General features: G+C 39.0%; 2 protein-coding genes across 7 annotated transcripts in view; one reads left to right on the forward strand and one right to left on the reverse strand.

Moving 5' to 3' along the window:
- MIER1 (MIER1 transcriptional regulator) overlaps nt 1-15,352 on the forward strand; it is a 56,202-nt gene extending 40,850 nt beyond the window's left edge. For all 5 annotated transcript variants that reach the window (XM_072997787.2, XM_020806092.3, XM_072997784.2 and 2 more), the window contains 6 exons: nt 2,170-2,321; nt 3,422-3,503; nt 4,444-4,538; nt 6,104-6,231; nt 7,851-7,990; nt 12,501-15,352. In XM_072997787.2, coding sequence (XP_072853888.2) covers nt 2,170-2,321; nt 3,422-3,503; nt 4,444-4,538; nt 6,104-6,231; nt 7,851-7,990; nt 12,501-12,826 — 923 coding nt within the window. In that variant the 3' untranslated portion in view covers nt 12,827-15,352. The remainder of the gene's footprint in view (nt 1-2,169; nt 2,322-3,421; nt 3,504-4,443; nt 4,539-6,103; nt 6,232-7,850; nt 7,991-12,500) is intronic.
- SLC35D1 (solute carrier family 35 member D1) overlaps nt 11,272-18,475 on the reverse strand; it is a 48,143-nt gene continuing 40,939 nt past the window's right edge. The window contains exons 13-14 of one of the 2 annotated variants that reach the window (XR_012086443.2): nt 15,612-15,670; nt 11,272-11,952 (exon numbers count right to left, since the gene is read on the reverse strand). The gene's annotated coding sequence lies outside the window, so the exon portion shown is untranslated. Of the gene's footprint in view, nt 15,671-18,475 lie in introns of both variants that reach the window. The other variant, XR_013544979.1, reaches the window with a different exon arrangement.

An 18,475-nucleotide genomic window follows, 5' to 3' on the forward strand; every position in this document is an offset into this window, starting at 1 on the left:
AATAAAAAAATAAATCGGCCATCAAAGCACGACAGTGCAGTGTTTCCATATTATGATGGCAGGGCACAAGGCAAAAAAAATTAGGTGAAGTTGCATGCAAAATCCTCTCTGAAGAGCACTATCTTCAAGCAACCTCTTAAAAGTTGGGCAGAGGGGGTTAGGCACAGTTTGATTGGGAACCAGTTCCAAAAGGTTGGTGCCACAGTTAAGAAGGCCTGTTTTTTATGATGATTTCCTGGCCTCCTTTAGTGTAGCCATCCAGAGGAGCATTGCCTGGAAAGGTCTGGTGGATAATCCTGGGAAAAGACACTCTGAAAAGTAACAGGATCTCAAACCGTGAAGGGCTTTATAAGTGAGCAAACAGGTGTTTTCGGGACCTAAGCTTCGCAAGACAGAGATTTAAACAGCTGATCGGTGGTTCGCAAAGCGGCTTTCCTATGGCCAATCTTCGCTAGACAGCGATGATTCTTCCCCATTGGAATGCATTAAACAGGTTTCAATGCATTCCAATGGGGAAATGCTTTTCGCTAGATTTCAGTGGAACGGATTATCATCGTCTAGCGAGGCACTACTGTAACAGTTTTTTAAAAATCAATTAAACAAGGAAAGTTTAAATAAAAAGAAGAGCCTTTTTTCTTGGGTTTCCCCCCCATTAAAACACAAGTCCCCTTAGTAAAATTTTGTACAGCATCCTAATTGTACATGTGTACTCTAATGTCTCCAATATTCTATAAACCATTGTATTAGTAGAAACAAATACTTCAACTTTTGCAGCTTTACAACATAAACTATGCATGTCTGCTCAGCAGTAAGTTTGATATTAGTGTAGTAGTTGGACTAGAACTTGCAAAATGCAGAGTATAATCTATACTAAGCCATGAAACTCAGTAGGTGATGTTGGGCCAATCATTGTTACTCAGCCAGCCTACCACACAAGATTCTTGTAAGGTTAGAGTAGTGAGACAGAGAACAGTGTCTACCAACAAACTAACTGGAGGAGTGGCAGAATATAAGCATAACAAACAAATATTGAATTCAGTGGGACTTATTTCAAGGTAAACACTTAGGGATCAAGATTCCATTTCAAGGTAAATGAGTTTATGATCAAGATTCCAATTTCAACCAAATTCTGCCCATATGTTTTGCAAAAGGATTAGTTGCTGGAGCTAACCTAGCCAGTTCCTTCCAAGTAGAATCTGGACTACAGTGGTGCCTCGCTTAACGATTGCTTCGTACAATGAAAAATTCACTTAATGATGGCTTTTTCGGAGCAATCTTGCGCTTCACTTAACGATTTTACCTATGGGCGATTTTTGCTTAACGATTTTGGGACCATGCTTCGCTTAACGATGACAGTTTAGGTCCCCTTGTTTCGCTTAACGTTTTTTTACAGCCCCGTTTTTGCTATTTTTAAAATATTCTAAAATGTTTAAAAAAATGTTTAAAATGCTTGGAATCGTTAGTGCACCTAATAAAACCTTCGTTAATTTGGCTTTGTTCTGAGTCTTTGTGAATTTTTTTTCCCCCATTGAAATAGGCTTCAATGCATTTCAATGGGTTTCACTTAACGTTTTTTCCTATGGGGATTTTCGCTTAAGGATGGTAATCCGTTCCAATTGGAACGGATTATCCGGTTTTCAATGCATCTCTATGGGAAATGGTGTTTCGCTTAACGATGTTTTCACATAGCGATTTTTTTTGAACCAATTAAAATCGTTAAGCGAGGCACCACTGTATTCCCAGAAATCCTGGTCAACACAGCTAGTGGTATAGGCTTCTGGGATATGTAATCCAAGAACATTGGGGACCCAAGGTTGGGAACCACTGGTCTAGGTCTTCCACATTGCTCAAGATTGGGCCAGTGGTAAAATTATTGTCAAAGAGGTGTGTTCAGATCTATAGCATATATTTACTTGGATATGAGTTTTAATGAATTAAAAGTGGTGGTTTTAATTCATTAAAAGTAGCTTTAGTGAATTAAAACCGTCTAGAATGTGTTTCAGTAAATGTTATAGTAAGGAAATTTGATCTGCTTTGGTTGGGTTTTGAGTGAATAGTCAAAAATAACTGGTTTAGAACTAAATTGAAACAAAATTTTTTAGATATTTCTTTGTGTATCTTTCGTGCATACGTATTGTTAATCAATGCATAATTGCCCTTGAATTTTAGTGTATGAAAATGATGACCAGTTGTTATGGAACCCAGATTACTTGACTGAAGATAAAGTGATTGACTTCCTTAATGAAGCTTCTAGACGAACCGGAGATGAAAGAGGAATAGATGCAATTCCTGAAGGATCTCATATTAAAGACAATGAACAGGTATAAATCATTTCTAGAGGTTTTGGTGGTAGTAAAATAACTTTTATTTCTTCAGGTGCATGTTAATTATCACTGCTTGACTGAATTGCATGACAAATTCCAATTTTAGGGTTAGATTTAGCAGTCATTCTCCTACAGATGGAAGAAGTTCTTCTATCAACTGGAGGTTTTTGATCCAGCAGAAATTTCTTGCCAGCTGAACAGGGCAGGAAGAAATCTTCACCTGAAGGTCCATGTGTTCCATGAAAATCTGTTTCAGAGAGATAGTGGGCCATACAGAATGATATTGGAAGGTAGTACTGTGGGCTGCAAAGCTGATGGAATTGGCAGAAATCACATCCCACTCTTTCAACCATCAAGACCATTATGATGGAATTGTACTTGAGGACACTCCTACCAGGCAGAATAAAACTTGGTACAGTGGGGTCTTGACTTGAGAACTTAATCCGTATTGGAAGGCGGTTCTCAAGTCAAAAAGTTCTCAGGTCAAATCTGCATTTCCCATAGGAATGCATTGAGAACCATTTGATCCGTATCTGCTCTTTTCGGTCCATAGAAACTAATGGGAAGCTGCTATTCTGCCTTCAACCGCTAGAGGGGGATATTTTGTTTCTTTTTTTTTTCTTAGGTCAAGAAAGGTTCAGGGAAGGCAGGGAAAATACAGTCCAGGCAGTACAGTACCAGGCAGTCCGAAGACTGTCTCCCAAGCCACTCTCTAAATGCTGGGAGGAGTGAGGAAGCAGACAGGCACCCTTTTCACTGGCCAACAGTTAACTGAAAGTTCAAATTTTGCACTTTCCCTGCCTCCCACGTGGGTTTTTTTCAGTTCTTAACTCAAATCTAAGTATGTAAGTCAAGTCAATATTTTCCTGTGAGAGTGGTTCTTAAGTCAAAATGTTCTTAACTAGAGCCGTTCTTAAGTCAAGACCCCACTGTATCTGACCCAATATTTTGAGTATTGGATTTAGAATTTCAGACCTCAAAAAGATCTATCTTTGATTTAATATTAGATTAAGAATAAGAAATTGTTGTTGTTTTTAAGGCAACAGTTGAGAAACTTTGGAAGCTCATATTACAGACTTTCTTCTTTTTCCCCATAGGCTTTATATGAATTAGTAAAATGCAATTTTGACACAGAAGAGGCACTAAGAAGGTTGAGATTTAATGTAAAAGCAGCCCGAGGTATGTATACATTTTAAAATATTTGTAGGATAATATTTACTGTAAGTTTGGACGGTTTACATGCCTATTTCTTATTTGAGATCCCTTTAATATACTGCACATTCCATCTTCCAGCCAGTTCTATGAAATCTAACAATTGTTTCTTTTCAATGTTTGTGAGTGTCCAACTCTTATGCATACTTTTTATGATATATACATACAGTTGGGTGGCTTTTTTGTTACAGTAGCCATATTTAGTTTTGGTATTTTACTGAATTAGAAATATATAAGGAACATCTCAAAATAATAATGGAGTGTAAATATTACCATTTCTTCATCCCTATTTTCATTTTCTTTGTAATAGAAAACACAGACTGAGGTCAGGACATGGTGTTTTTCTTGGAACTAAGTGCATATAAAAAAAGATCTGTCTCAAACCCATAGCCTGTATTATGAGTAGATATATCAATGTATCTGTGGACACTTAAGAAATTGTCTACATTATTTTGAGACATTTGTATATTACTGTCATAGACACATAGGCAAATGCATTTTAACAAGCAGATGTGATCTAAATTGAGAAAAAAAAACTTCCAATTACGAAGAGGCAGATAGCATTTGTGCTCCCTTGTTAGCAACTGGAAATGAAACAGTTGGGTCATATTGTCAAAGGATCTTGTAATGTTTTGAAGAGAAAGCCATAAGACTAAGTGTACTAGCTGCTATCAAGATGCATTAAAAAAACTTGTCTTGCCACCTTTTTTTCATCATTTCCTCTCATCCATTCTGTAGTGGTATCTGTAGCCCAGCCTAGACACAGTGGGACAGATAAGCACCTTTCACTTACAGAGTGAAGGTGGAAAGTGTATTCGACATGTCCAAAAAAGGAGTGCTTGGGAAAGAGTGTGCTGAAGCAGGTCTTGTTTCTCATGAATATGCATTTTGTATTCCTTCAATCTAGAGGAACTATCTGTCTGGACAGAAGAAGAATGTAGGAATTTTGAACAAGGATTGAAAGCTTATGGAAAAGATTTTCATTTAATTCAAGCAAATAAGGTTAGTGAATTGAATAATTATTAAAAGCAGAATTACAAATAAATGACCACAAACTGGGAACCTTGGTTATTTAAGAGGTTTGGAAGCTGGTTTCACTATCTGTTTTACTTGTAGTCAAGTAATTGTGTATGAATATTAAATTTTGTATTTATAATGTTAAAAGGCATTAAACAGATTACTCTCCTAATACTTCCAACTACTCCATTTCAGAAGATGTGTTTTCAGTGGGTGATGACAGTCCAGCATAAGTGTAATGAAGACTAGATCATTTCCTTGTAATCTTATGTGATGGTGTGGCATTGAAATATCGCTTGTGATCATGGAGGGTCTCAGGCCTCACACAACAGATGTAGTATTTTACTTCTTTTCAACCCTAGATTAATTTGCAGGAAATGCAGTATTTTACCTCCCCCTTCCCTTCAATTCCTGTATATACTCAAGTATAAGCCTAGTTTTTCAGCACAATTTTTTTGCAGAAAAAGCACACACCCCCGCTCAGCTTATACTCAAGTCAGTGTCAAAATTACATGTTCTCCCCTGCAGTGCGGGTGTTCTCCGGACTCCCCTGCTCATCTATGGGTGCCTGCAGCCTCTGTGGGTGGTCTGATGACCCAGGTTAAGTACACTACATTTCAGCTTCCAGAACACTCCCATCCTCCTTCTGCATATTCTATGTACCCTCCTCCATCCTCCATCACCCTCCATCTTGTTATGCAGCAGTAGAACAGTAAATAAGTGCAGCATTCGGTATGAGTCCTCCCTCCACAGGCAGTGAAGTGTGTCCCGCAGCTCAGAAGGGCAATATCTTCAAAAACATTAACCTACTGATGCCTCAATTAATGTAATTTTATTGGTGTCTATTTTTATTTTTGAAATGTATCACTAGCTGCTGCATTTTCCACCCTCGGCTTATACTCGAGTCAATAAGTTTTCCCAGTTTTTTGTGGTAAACTTGGGTGCCTTGGCTTATATTCGCGTCGGCTTATACTCGAGTATATATGGTAGTTTTCCTGCTAATTTGATATACGCATTATGTTTGCACAAACTTGAATCATGGTCAGGGCTAAGTTTTGATGGAACCATTTTCATGCCTGGTTGAAGCAGTGAATTTGGTTAACTTTGGCCAAGGTTAAAGTCAGTAGTGATAGCACAATTACCAAAGCCCAAGAGCCATAGTGGTTCCTACCACTGTTGCCTATTCTGCCTTACCCTTTCCCCCTTCTACTCAAACAGCCTTTTTAATTTTCCAACAATGCAATGGAATGATGCTTTGCAGATGTTCTGGGTTCTGTGTAATTACAGTGGGGGTGCCTATCCTTTGAATGCAGTCAGCGCTGCTAGGTAAATTCGAAAGGGCCCTTTAAAATGTGTTGCCACATTAATCACAACATTAATCTCGCTGACGTTTGCAGTATATATCCTCTGATTCACCTATCCAGAGTGTGTGTTTGTACACACACTCTCTCTCTATATATATATATTGCATCTTTGATTCTTGAAAGGTTGTACTCTTGTAGCTTTTATGTAGAAAGCAGATAGAAGTATTTGGCTCACTTTTTTTGCAGGTACGAACAAGATCTGTTGGAGAATGTGTGGCATTTTATTACATGTGGAAAAAATCAGAACGATATGACTTCTTTGCTCAGCAGACCCGATTTGGTAAAAAGAAGTACAACCTGCATCCTGGCGTAACGTAAGCTGTACCGTTTTCATGGCATCTTTTTCATTCTGATATGTGCTAAAAAATCAGCAGAGAAATAGATGTTTCCCTGTTAAGCAGCAAAAGAAAATTCATATCTAAATTTAGTCTGCATGAAGAGGACAGGACCATAAATGCCCATCATCAAGCCATTGTGCTTTAATGCTGGGCCCACGTCTTCTGCCCCATCCACAACAGTGTTTTCTGAGGTGTCTCACCATTCTAAGTATAGAGAAGTTGGCACTGACACTTGACACTCTCACCAGAGTGGGACCCAGATCAAAGCTCTCATGGTGATTTCAGCTCTGGGGATCAACCCCTAGAGGAAAGGAGAGAACTGGTTTACCCATAGCAGATGGCATCTGTAAAATCCACCTTGCTGCCAGTGGAGGCAGAATGCCTGCAGAAGCTAACTAAGGGAGAGACTGGATGTGAAACCAAGGAAATGAAGGAGCAGCAACCAGAGCCCCCTGGGAAGTAGTGAAGGATACAATGAATGAACTGGGGGAAAGGGGAGTAGAGTAGAGCAGAGAAGGAGAGGAAGACCTGGGCAAAGGAGCTTGAGGGGACGCCCAGGAGGAGTGATCAAAGATGTTCTGGGGAGAAGACTCCCCAGAAAAGAAACCAGAAGCCCCAGGGAAGTGGGACTACATTTATAAGGAAGAGTCCTGGAGGGTGGTTTTGGTTCAATTCTGAGTCGCTAAGAGAGAGGGGAGAAATGTGAGCATCCCAAACTCCCTCCCTGACCATCCTACTGGGGAGAGAGAAAGGGAAAGACTGGAGGGAGGTCAGGAGAGCCCATGCTGACCCAGAACTGATGCTGGCAAAGGAAGCAGCAGTGGCAGTGCCAATGTCAAGAAGAGCTGAAGGAAAGGAGACCAGACATTTGGGGAAGGCATGAATATCTGGAAAAAGGATTTCCATATACCTGTCTTCATGGTGGGCATGTGGGCATTCTCTGTTAGAAGCAGTCTGATGGTGTAGGAGCCCCATCTCTGGGGCCACAGGAACGGAACTAGCTGGAAAGCTAGTGATGGGAACAGGGCTCACAGATATACGAGCTGGTTTAACTGCTGTACTGCAGCCAAAACTGCACTCATGATCCGAGGTTCAGTCCCAGGTAGCTGACTCAAGGTTGACTCAGCCTTCTATCCTTCCGAGGTCAGTAAAATGAGTACACAGCTCGCCGAGGGGGGAGGCACACAATGTGTAGCCTGCATAATTAACTTGTAAGCTGCCCAGAAAGTGCTTAAAGTGATATGGGGTGGTATATAAGGATTTGTTTGTTTGTTTTTGCTTCAAGCACCTCATAGTGAAGAGAAGCCAAGGCAGGCAAGATACAAAGAATGATTGCACAGTTGATTGCACCGCCACCAAGCAGTGAACAAAATACATTATTCTGTAGCAATGCGCTACCTGCTGACATATGAGAGCAGAGCAGTGTGCAAGTACAACCGTGCACTCTGCTTGTATTAGATGGTGCACACTATCAAAACAGATTGTTTTTAGTGATTAGCAGGGGCTTATGAGTCAGATTTGTTTTATTTTAACATTATCAGTTGTTAACTTATCTGTTCTGAGGTGTATACTGTATGTTTTCTTTTTATTTTAAGGGATTATATGGATCGTCTTCTAGATGAAAGTGAAAGTGCTGCATCCAGCCGAGCACCATCCCCTCCTCCTACAACTTCTAACAGTAGTACTAGCCACTCAGAGAAAGAGGACAGCACAACCAGCAGCAATAATCATAATGGTATGTCAAAGTCCTACCCTTGCATTTATGAAGACATCCATAATATCACTGCATAGCCTTTAAAAATCTCACTGGAGTGACATTATGCATTATGAGATTTTATTTTCTCAAAAAGAAATGAGAAAGGAAAAAGTAAAGTTTGAGAATTTAGTTTTTGTGGGCAAAAATATGTAGGCAATAATTGCACCATTTGTTGAGGCAATAAGGACTATAAACAACAGAAAGCAAAGATCAGAATAAATTGTGAATTCGCACGGGATATAAGAATACAAAAAGGAACAAGATGATGTCCATTATCTGTTTGTACTATTTACTGAAATACTATTACAACAAATTAGACAGAAAACAGATATAAAAGGATTCAAAGCAAGAGGGGAAGAATATAAAATACAAGCGTTTCCAGATAATATGGTCTTTTATCTAGAGCGCTGGTCCCCAACCTTTTCTGAACCGCGGACCGCTTGGGGGTGGGGCCCATGCTCGGGGGCGGGGCACCCCCACATTCACAGGTGGGTGGGGCACACTCATGGATGGGCAGGGTGAGCACACATGGAGGGGCAGGGTGCGCTCGTGGAGGAGCGGAGCACCCGTGCAGGCAGGGGGTGGGAGATCTGTTTCCACGACCCAGTTCTGCCATGGCCATGGTCTGGCACCGGGCTGCAGATGGGGTTGGGAACCCCTGATCTAGAGGGTCCGACGAATTCAATGAGAAAATTAACAGAGACAATAAAAGTCTTTGGAGAAGTATCTGGACTAAAGGTAAATAAACAAAAAACCCAAATTCTAACCAAAAATATGAGAAAAGAAGAGATCCAAAATCTAGTAGAAATAACAGGCTTTAAAGAGGAAAAAAAAGTTAAATACCTAGGAATTCAGATTACAAAAAAACCCCAAGCACCTTGATAAAAGACAATTACATTAAACTAATTGGGACAATTTGGAAAATCGTCAACATTTCAGTTATCATTTATGGGGAGGATTGCAGCTGTGAAGATGAATGCACTATCTAAAATGATATTTCTTTTTCAGACAATACCAGTTTTTACAAAAGAGTTAATACTTCAAGAACTCACGCAAAAAATGAATTTTGTCTGGCAAGGGGAAAAAAACTAGAATAAAAATCAAAGCACTTCATGACGCAAAACAAAGAGCAGGCTTTGGACTTCCAGATTGGTTTTTATATTATAAAGCTTGTGCTCTAGTATGGATAAAGGAGTGGAGAAGAACATGATTTAAATCTAGGGTGGCATGCTTTCCCATCAAAAAGAAAAAGACAATAAACAATTTAATAATACTCGACTGGTGGACAAAAACGCAAATAGATTCAAGGTACACAAGAGATAAAACAATGGCTTTTGTAAGGAACAGACACCATTAGATAAGGTACTTCTGAATGTAAAGGAAAAACTAAAATGTACAGTGGTGTCTTGCTTAACGGGCACCCCATTTAATGACAAATCTGCATAGCGATGAAGATTTTGCGATCGCAAAAGCGATCGCATTGCAATGTTCCCTATGGGGAAAAATCGCTTTGCGATGATGGCTTCCCCCCCATCATCGCAAACGCCCCGTTTCTTCCGAGGAATTTCTCAGAAAAGAGCCGGGAGCCATCTTCTGCGCTCCAGCCCCTCCCCGCCTCACAGCTGATCGGCGCTGCTCTTAGAAGCTTCCCCAGGCTTGTCCAGCAGGTAAACAGGCAGTGGAAATGCACTGGGGAAGCCTCTGAAACCTGCACTTTGCCGGGCCCCCAGAGCCCCCCCTCACGCCACTTTCAGAAGCTTCCTGGGGCTTTTTCAGCAGTGAAAATGCACCTCTTTCACAACAATATTAAGTTAACAAAATCAGTTAATCATAAAGAAAATACATATACAGTGGTGTCCTGCATGACGACGACCCCGCTAAACAACGAATCCGCAGGACAATGACTTTTTTGTGATCGCTATAGTGATCGCAAAACGATGTTTCCTATGGGGGATTTTCATTTGACGACAATTATGTCCATGCTTCGCAAACCATTTGTTTGCAAGACAACGATTTTTCTGGCTGATCGTCGGGTTCCTAAAATGACTGCCCTGTGTTTTCCGGACCCATGCTTCGCAGGGTAGCAATTTTAACAGCTGATCAGCACTTGGAAAATGGCTTCCCTGTGGGCGATCTTCGCTGGATGACAAGGTAATTTCCCCATTGGAACGCATTAAATGGGTTTCAATGCATTTCAATGGGAAATTGTTTTTCACATGACGACGATTTCGTTTAACCGATTTCAGGCGAACGGATTATCGTCATCATGCGGGGCACCACTGTATAATATGTTCTACATATGGTATATGACACCTGAAAAATTATCAAAACTATATCAGAATACCTCTAACAAATGTTGGAAATGTAAATCAAAAGAAGGCATTTTTTATTATATGCAGTGGACTTGCAGGGAAGTTAAACGCTTTTGGAAACTAGTTCATGGGATTTTACAAAAAAAATTATCTTGTGCAATTCCATATGAACCTGAACTGTTTTTGTTGAATAGGCAGTCGTGCCTCGACTTACAACCATCCTGACTTAGACCATTTCGAATTACGACCAGCTTCAGCCGCAAAATTTTGCTTCAACTTGCAACCGGAGCTTCAAGTTACAAGCAGAAAAAAGGCAGGGAAAAAGGCAGGGAATTCAAATTGCTAATCGTTGGTGGCAAAGAGGCTGCTTCTTTGTAGCTCTTTCACCCCAGTGGTTAGAGAGAGAGTGTTTGGAGAAGACTTTGGAGTGCCTAGTAAGGTGCTGCTTTCTGCTTTTTAAAAACTGGCTGTTCTGGGTAGGTTTTGCAGTGTGGCTTTGGGCTGGGTGGTGGGGTTATGTTTCTATGCTTTGATGGGTCTTGCAGAGTCTATTTGTTTTTTGGGTCCCCCCCTATTTCCGATGGGTCTTGCAGGGCTTGTTTGCTTTATGGTGATTTTTTTGCATTTCCTATGGGTCTTGCAGTCTCTGTTTGCTTTTGCTTTTTGCATTTCCGATGGCTCTTGCAGTCTGTTTGCTTTTTGGGTTTTTCTTTTTGCATTTCCGATGGGTCTTGCAGTCTCTGTTTGCTTTTTGGGTTTTTTTTCCTTTCCTTTCCTTTCCTTTCCTTTCCTTTCCTTTCCTTTTCTTTTCTTATTTTTCATTTCTGATGGGTCTTGCAGGGTTTGTTTGTGGGGTATTTTGTTTTGTTTTTGCATTTCCGGTGGGTCTTCTTGCAGGGTTTGTTTGCTTTTTTGGTCCCCCCCCTCAGCCAGAACCGATCAATCCCGTTTCTGATGGGTCTTGCAGGGTTTGTTTTCTTTTCTGTTTTTTTTCCTTCACCCACAACTGATTAATTGTGTTTCCAATGGGTCTTGCAGTGTTTTTGTTTTGTTTTTGTTTTGTTTCTCCTTTGGCCGGGAACAGATTAATTGCATTTCAGTGCATTCCTATGGGAAATGGTGCTTTGACTTATGACCATTTCGAGTTACGACCATCTTCCGGAACGAATTGAGTTTGTAAGTCAAAGCACCACTGTACCAGATTCAACAGAAAAAGAAAAAAATACTTGATCATACATGTAACTACGGCAGCAAGAATTTTATGTGCAAAATACTGGAAAAATGAGGAGACGCCAACAATTAATAGAAAAAGTTTTGGAAGCCGCAGAGATGGATATTTTAACTGAAGTATTAAAGGACAAAGAAATTGTTGAAGCTAGGAAAAAAATGGGAACCTTCGTATAATTGGATGAGAAATGAGAATTTGAGTGGGTTAAGATTATAAAAAAGAAGACTGAAGATATAAATGTAAATCTTAAAGCTTAGAAAAAATTGTCAAGATTAGTGTGGAGTAAGCTTAGTAAGAAATCGCATAGATAAAAGCAATAATGATATAAATTGTTCTCTGCCACATTCTGTATTTTTATTTACCCCTTACCCTGTTCGAAATCATCTTTCCTGTGATCCTCCCTGACCCAAAGGAAAATGAATATTTTAAAAAAAAAAACCAACCAAACAAACTACTTATTCACTCCTAAAAGGTCTGTATGAGACAGGCAGCTTCCCAAAAATGGAGTAAATCATTTTTATGAGCTAGCTCAGTGGTTTAGGTATTTGGCTGCCAAGCCAGAGGTTGGGAATTCAGTTCCCCACTGTGCCTTCTGTGAGTAGAGCCAGCCTGTGTGGCATTGGGCAAGCTGCACAGGCCAGTGAACCTCCAGAAGAAGGGGCTAGTAAACCAATTCTAAAAATCCTGGAAAGTGTCGCTATAAGTCAGAATTGACTTGACAGATGATAATAATGATACCACCTTTACAAATAGTTCTTAAATCTATACTTGTTTAAAAATCAGCATTATGGGAAACTAGACTAGACCTAATATACATGAATTATATAATAGTCCTTCTGTTATGCTTGTTTATGCTTCAATGTTGTTCTGGTATCATTTTTTAAAAAATAAAAATTATTTTGATTACTCTTCTAATTTCTATTACACTTCTGTTTTTCTTATAATGCAGGTGTATCCACTAATGGACCAGGAGAATTGCCATGTAAAGAAGAAGTGAAAATTGAAGGATTGCACATAAATGGACCAACAAGTGGTAAAAAAATTTCTGTTGTGGACTTTGATACAAATGGCTATGAAACTGAAAATCTTCCCAATCATTCTAAATTTCTTCATTCAAATGTGAGGAATGAAAATGATTTTGAAGAAAAAAATGAAAGACCAATTAAAAGAAGAAGAGTAAACAGTAATGAAAAGGAATCTTCAGGTTCTTCAGAGATTTTCCAAGAACCAGTTGCCCATGGAAAGTTTGAAGAACAGGAGACTGTGGAAGACTGAATATTTGGATTTATTCTTCAAAATAACTCTTGGTGTCTGAAATTTTCAGGGTTGATAGGTTGCCTTTACAGATTCAAATCCCTTAATATAATTTATTGAGATTTTGAACTACATGTTTGTTGCTTCCTAATCCTAACTGAAGATATACTTTTTTTCCACCAACCCTGAACTGCAGTTGAAAAGAGAACATTCTGTTGAAGAAAGTAGTTTCCTGCTCAGCCTGTCAAGGAAATCATCTGTTAGATTTTTTCACAGCATTAAACTACTGTACAAAATACCTGTTTCAAAAGATCAGATAGCAAAATACAAAGAAGAATTGATAAAAATGAAATGTGGCAACCTTTCTTCAGTCTACAGGAGGAGAGGCAATGTTGGACAGATAAAGAATGCCTGTAAATCCTGAAAGTTGTATGAGAGAATATTTTTATATAAATATATAGAGAGAAATATTTAAAAATAAACCAAGTCAGGTTTGTGTATGTAAAATTGTTGACATCAGTGATGTCTTTCCATATTCTTATCTGGATATAAGAAATACTTCCTGTATTTTTCCAGATTCTTTGTAGCCTTTGAAAGATTTTTACAATACATGAGTCATGACTGAGCTGTCATTTCTAAAAAAAATAAGTGTGTAATTTTCATAATATGTACAATATGGTAAACTTTTACAAGAGTTGACCTGGAGAGTTCGTCAGCTTCATTTTATTTTGCTAAACTTTTTATTAACAAAATAATTATGTTTCAGAAAGCAGTACAGGTTTTAAATATTTAACTTTCACATCCAGTTATAGATCTCCAAATGTTCACATTTCTATCTTGGAGCAAACTGTGACATAAAATTTTGGACTTTAGCATGATGCCTGAATTGCACAACTGTTCTTGCTTTTATAATTATTTTTATGAGACAGAACTTTAAAATCAGCAGAATGCTTTAATGTTGCTAACTCTTGTTAGTCAAGGTCAGACATTATGTTATTCAGCATTTTCTTTTTACATCTGGGTGAGTGCGGTAGAATTAAATGAATCACATAATTCTGGCTGCTTTAATGAGGAAGAAATGCACAGTTTGAATTTGGGGTCTGATCAAGCATCCAAGAAATACGCTTGGAATCACATTGCTTGTTGCTTCTTAGGAAGCAGAAGAGGCTTATTGCTATATATGTATGAATATGCATGTATACGAGGTACTGTAAGGGCTGGTAACCTTTAAAAAGTTGCCAGAAAGAAATCCTTGACGATGTGATGGGAAATAACCCCAGCAGTAGCCATTGTTCCCATCCACAAAAGGATTTGGATTATGGCCATGATGGGGATTTTCAGCATCAGTTTATGATTGCCATTTAGAATGATCCATAGGAAGTTTTTTTCCCCCTTACAACGGGCTATTTGTTATAGTATTATGAACAATCTGCCTGTGTTGAGGTGTGCTTACAAACTTACAACCACCGTTTCACATTGGTCTTATTCCATAACTTGGCAATACGTTTATTGTTTGGTCTTTAATTATAAATGCCATCAACCTTGAATTATTAATGTAGCTCCCTGCTTTCTTCTGAAATGTTCTGGATGAATTCTGTCATTTATCTTATTTATTGTCTACAGCTCAGTGTAGTATATCTCAGCTTAATTTGCAGATCTACAATGAATTTTTTCATCTTGTAAAACTTGACTGCTTTAGGGGAGGTGCCATGGCTGACATATCCCAGTTTTGTTAATATGGGAATCCAAAGGTTTCGTAACCTTGTTTTTAGAAAGTGTTTCAGAGCAAGACAGTGCAATGCTTTTAGAAATCTTGTTGCAACTTTGAAGACCTATTTTTGTTCCTTATCTATATATTTTGCAAGTTGAAAATGTTCGCAGAACAGTTCATAAGAAAGTTTATAAGTATATTGTTCTCAGGCTTGTAAGTAAAATATAGCACTGTGTACATTTTCAGAAATTTTACTTTGGTCTTTAATCCAACCATGAATTGTATGCCTAAGAAATGTCCTGACATTCCGTAATCAATATGTAATGCTCAGCTGTTCCTAAGTATTTAATTATAATGTGCATTTTGTTTATGCAGGTGTTTATACAATATTTTATTCATGTTCTTTAAAATGCAGCCACTATAACTTGATAAGACATTGCACTAGTAGTACTATTTAAAATTCTAGTAATATAGTAACCTGTTCAAGGAACTTTAATTCAATTTGGAAAAATTGAAAACTTTTGCTTCCAAATTGGATTGAAATAACAGTGCAGCTTTGTGTATAGTAATTGTAATGTATATTTTTACGCACTATTGTGTCCTGATCCATGAAGTGCATTGTGAGCAGCCTGAATCAAACCTTCAGTTCAACAGGTCTAACTGTTGGCTTTATCAAAGGGTTTAAAGTGTATTTTGAGAGAAATCTAAAAATTTGCAAATTAGTTTTTATAAATTTTTCACATAGTACTTTTGCACTGTTGGTAATTCCTGTGTCCCTTCCCTAGCTCCCTGTCTTCAATTCTGGAAAAGCTTATTAAAGTATTTTTTTAAACACATTGCTTTCATAAATACCATTGTGTATTTTAAGAGTGGAACTTCTTTTTGTTTGTAAGAGAATATTTTCAAAGCTCTTAACAAAATGTTATGGACTGTGTTCTGTGATAGTCTGCCTATTCTTGCACTTTGATTATAACATAAGCTTTTATAGTCTATCTGTCAATGAAATTTCAAAATTGAATTTCCATCCTAAAAATACAGGTACAGAGTAGCAAACAATGAATAAAAACTGTTACATTGAAACTGATAGGTACTTACTTGGCAGCTAGGTTCCAAATATAATTCAAACAAATGTTGGGAAATTTCTAACAAATCATCTGAATGAGAAAAGACATTAAAATGTAAGTTGTATTTTCATAAAACGGTAAGTTCTAGTACCCTGCACTAGGATAAACAAACAGAATTCTGAGCTCACAGCGTTGGAGCAATAATCTCTGCTATTTTGGGTTGTTGATCTTAGAAATCTACTCTGCGAACACAGTGGCCAATATCTTGTAACCTAAATGTGAGAACCCCAATAGTGCACTTACCCTGTTTCCCCAAAAATAATACCTAACCTGAAAATAAGCCCTAGTATGATTTTTCAGGATGCTCATAATATAAGCCCTACCCCCAAAAATAAGCCCCAGTTAAGTGAAATCCCACTCTCCATCATTGTACAGCATTGTTCAGCAGCCAGAAGATGGCACGACTGTATTTGAATAAATGTAGATTGTTGTAAATGGGAAAAAAATCCCCTGAAAATAAGTCCTAATGCGTTTTAGAAGCAAAAATTAATATAAGACTCTGTCTTATTTTCGGGAAAACACGGTACTCCCCTACTCCAGCAGGATTCCCATTACATGCCCCCTTTTTGCATTGGTACAGGGGTCCTACTGTGTGGCTATTATTTGGGGACTTGATTGTATTTTGGTGTCTTACAATCTGATTGGTTGTGAAGATAAGTCACACTAATCATGTGACATAAAGGCTGCTAAACTGGGGAGAGTGGCTACATGATAGCCTTTCTGCTCTGTGTTTAGGCAGTCTAGAGTGGTCTGTAAATTAAAAAACAAAAAAAAATTGCTTCAGTTTCCTTTGTAACTAGTATGAAAATTCGTATGCACATTGTGTCATCTGACTTAACAAAGTATGCTGTGTACAGGTTATTATCCTGTTAACTAGAAGGGAAACGACATAAGCCTTCTTCTCAGCAGCTCCCTGTTGCATAACCAATTCTGTGACGAATGTCACAACCAGTGAAAAAATGGGCACACTGGGGAGTCTGCTGGGGTGTAGATGCTTACATGATTTTCTTCTGCTCCACATTCATTTTTTTTAAAAAACTCCAGCTGCATGAGGGGGGGGAGGAGGACCAGGCGGGCTCCTGCTGAGAGTGGCATGTTACTGTTGCCAAAGGAGGACTGCAGCACTGTGCAGAGTCTGGTGAGTAGGCTGCTTGGTTCTGGGGGAGGGGATACCCCTAAGAGTAAAAGGGGAAAAATTCATATGCATTACCAGAACTGGCCACAAGAGGGCATGAGCCCGTGCTAGGTATTTTTCACTAACAAGTATACATAGCATGATCCCTCTAGTGCCCAGTTCTGGTAATACATGTGACAATCTTTTTTTCCTGGATTATGTTTTTAATATTTTTAATATTTTCAGATTGTGAACAAGTGAAACCACAGATACTAATACTGCTGATACAGGGGTCCTACTGTGTGACTCTTACTTGGGGACTTGATTGTATTTTGGTGCCTTACAATCTCATCAATGACATAAGCTGCTATCAGTAATGTACTGGCCTTTTATCAATCACTGGTGACAGTCCCCTTAGGCTTAAACCGCCTCCTACTCCAAAAACATCTATTTAGAAATGGAACCTTTCTTTGCTGTCAAGGAAACCTTTTGCTTCAAAACTTCAGTAAACCAAATTTCACTTCTATGCTGATGTGAGGGCTCTTGGGTGGCCCTTGATCTCTCCCTCCCCCCAATAATGCCACTCTGAAGAAACAATGTTTATGCACAAGGACTCCACAGGGGCAACAGGCACACCTTCTGGTTGCAACAAGACTTCCCCTTCCAACAGGGAGAGGGAAAGGGCCCAGGAACTTTTCTCGTAAAGATTCCTCCACTTTCAACAGGCCAGCGACTTTACCATGTAGTCTTGAGTCCCGGTATGGGGATTTTTGTTTTTTGAGGGGGTTGGCCATAGCACTGGCAATGATGGCAATGACTCTCCTCTACCACTCCTTGTCATCCTGGACCCTCCACAGTTCTCTCAGGCCTTCCTGTTTGACCGGAAGTTGGTCTCTTGTTGAGGGGGATCCTCTTCCACAGCTCAGGGGACCTCCCATCACTCCTGCTTAGGCCATGGCTTGCTTCCTCTTCCTTCTTTCTCCTCTTCCTCCCTCCAATAAGAGGGTTTCTGGGGCATGTTGTCCCTCCTCTTCCTCTGTTTCTTCCCTGGGCACCATCAACTACTCCCATTTTCCTGTCCATGGATTTTCTGACATAATGCATTCTGATAGGACTGTCTCCACCTTTGTTCTTACTTTCCATCTACTCTGACTCCTCTGTTTTCCTGTTTCCTCCTGCCTTTATATCCTTCCTCTTGAATCTTTCCTTCCCCATACTTTTTTCCCTGTTTACATATCCCAGATCTTGTTTCTCTACAGCACTCTTTTCCAGAGTAGAATACTGAAGAGTAAAAAAAAAAGTCACACAAAAGGATTGTGCTCATATCTCCCAATACTGTATAGTCTTTTGAAGATTTTTCTACCATGAATTAGATGAGTAAGTAGATTTCAAAGGTTTTTGAAGTAGATTTTTAAAGGTTTCTTTCGTTAAAGTGCATCAGCAATATGCTTAAGGAGAGTTTAAATAGCCCTATCACTGAGGGTGAAATTAAATAATGTAAAGTATCAAACCAGGCTGTCATGACAACTGACTCCTCTGTGTCATTATGCACCAACATATAATCTTTACATGTTGTGCAGCAGTGCTCCTGAACTAAACAGGCTTTAAAATGAAGGGGGAGTTTATTGCAGGAAAATGGTATCTCCTGTGGTTTTCCTGTATTTTTTTATTTTTATTATTTCTCCCACTTAGCTTTGGGTTTAAGCAGAGAAGTACACTGT

This window comes from Pogona vitticeps, chromosome 4 (assembly GCF_051106095.1).
Source record: "Pogona vitticeps strain Pit_001003342236 chromosome 4, PviZW2.1, whole genome shotgun sequence".
In the NCBI taxonomy this organism is placed as follows: domain Eukaryota; kingdom Metazoa; phylum Chordata; class Lepidosauria; order Squamata; family Agamidae; genus Pogona; species Pogona vitticeps.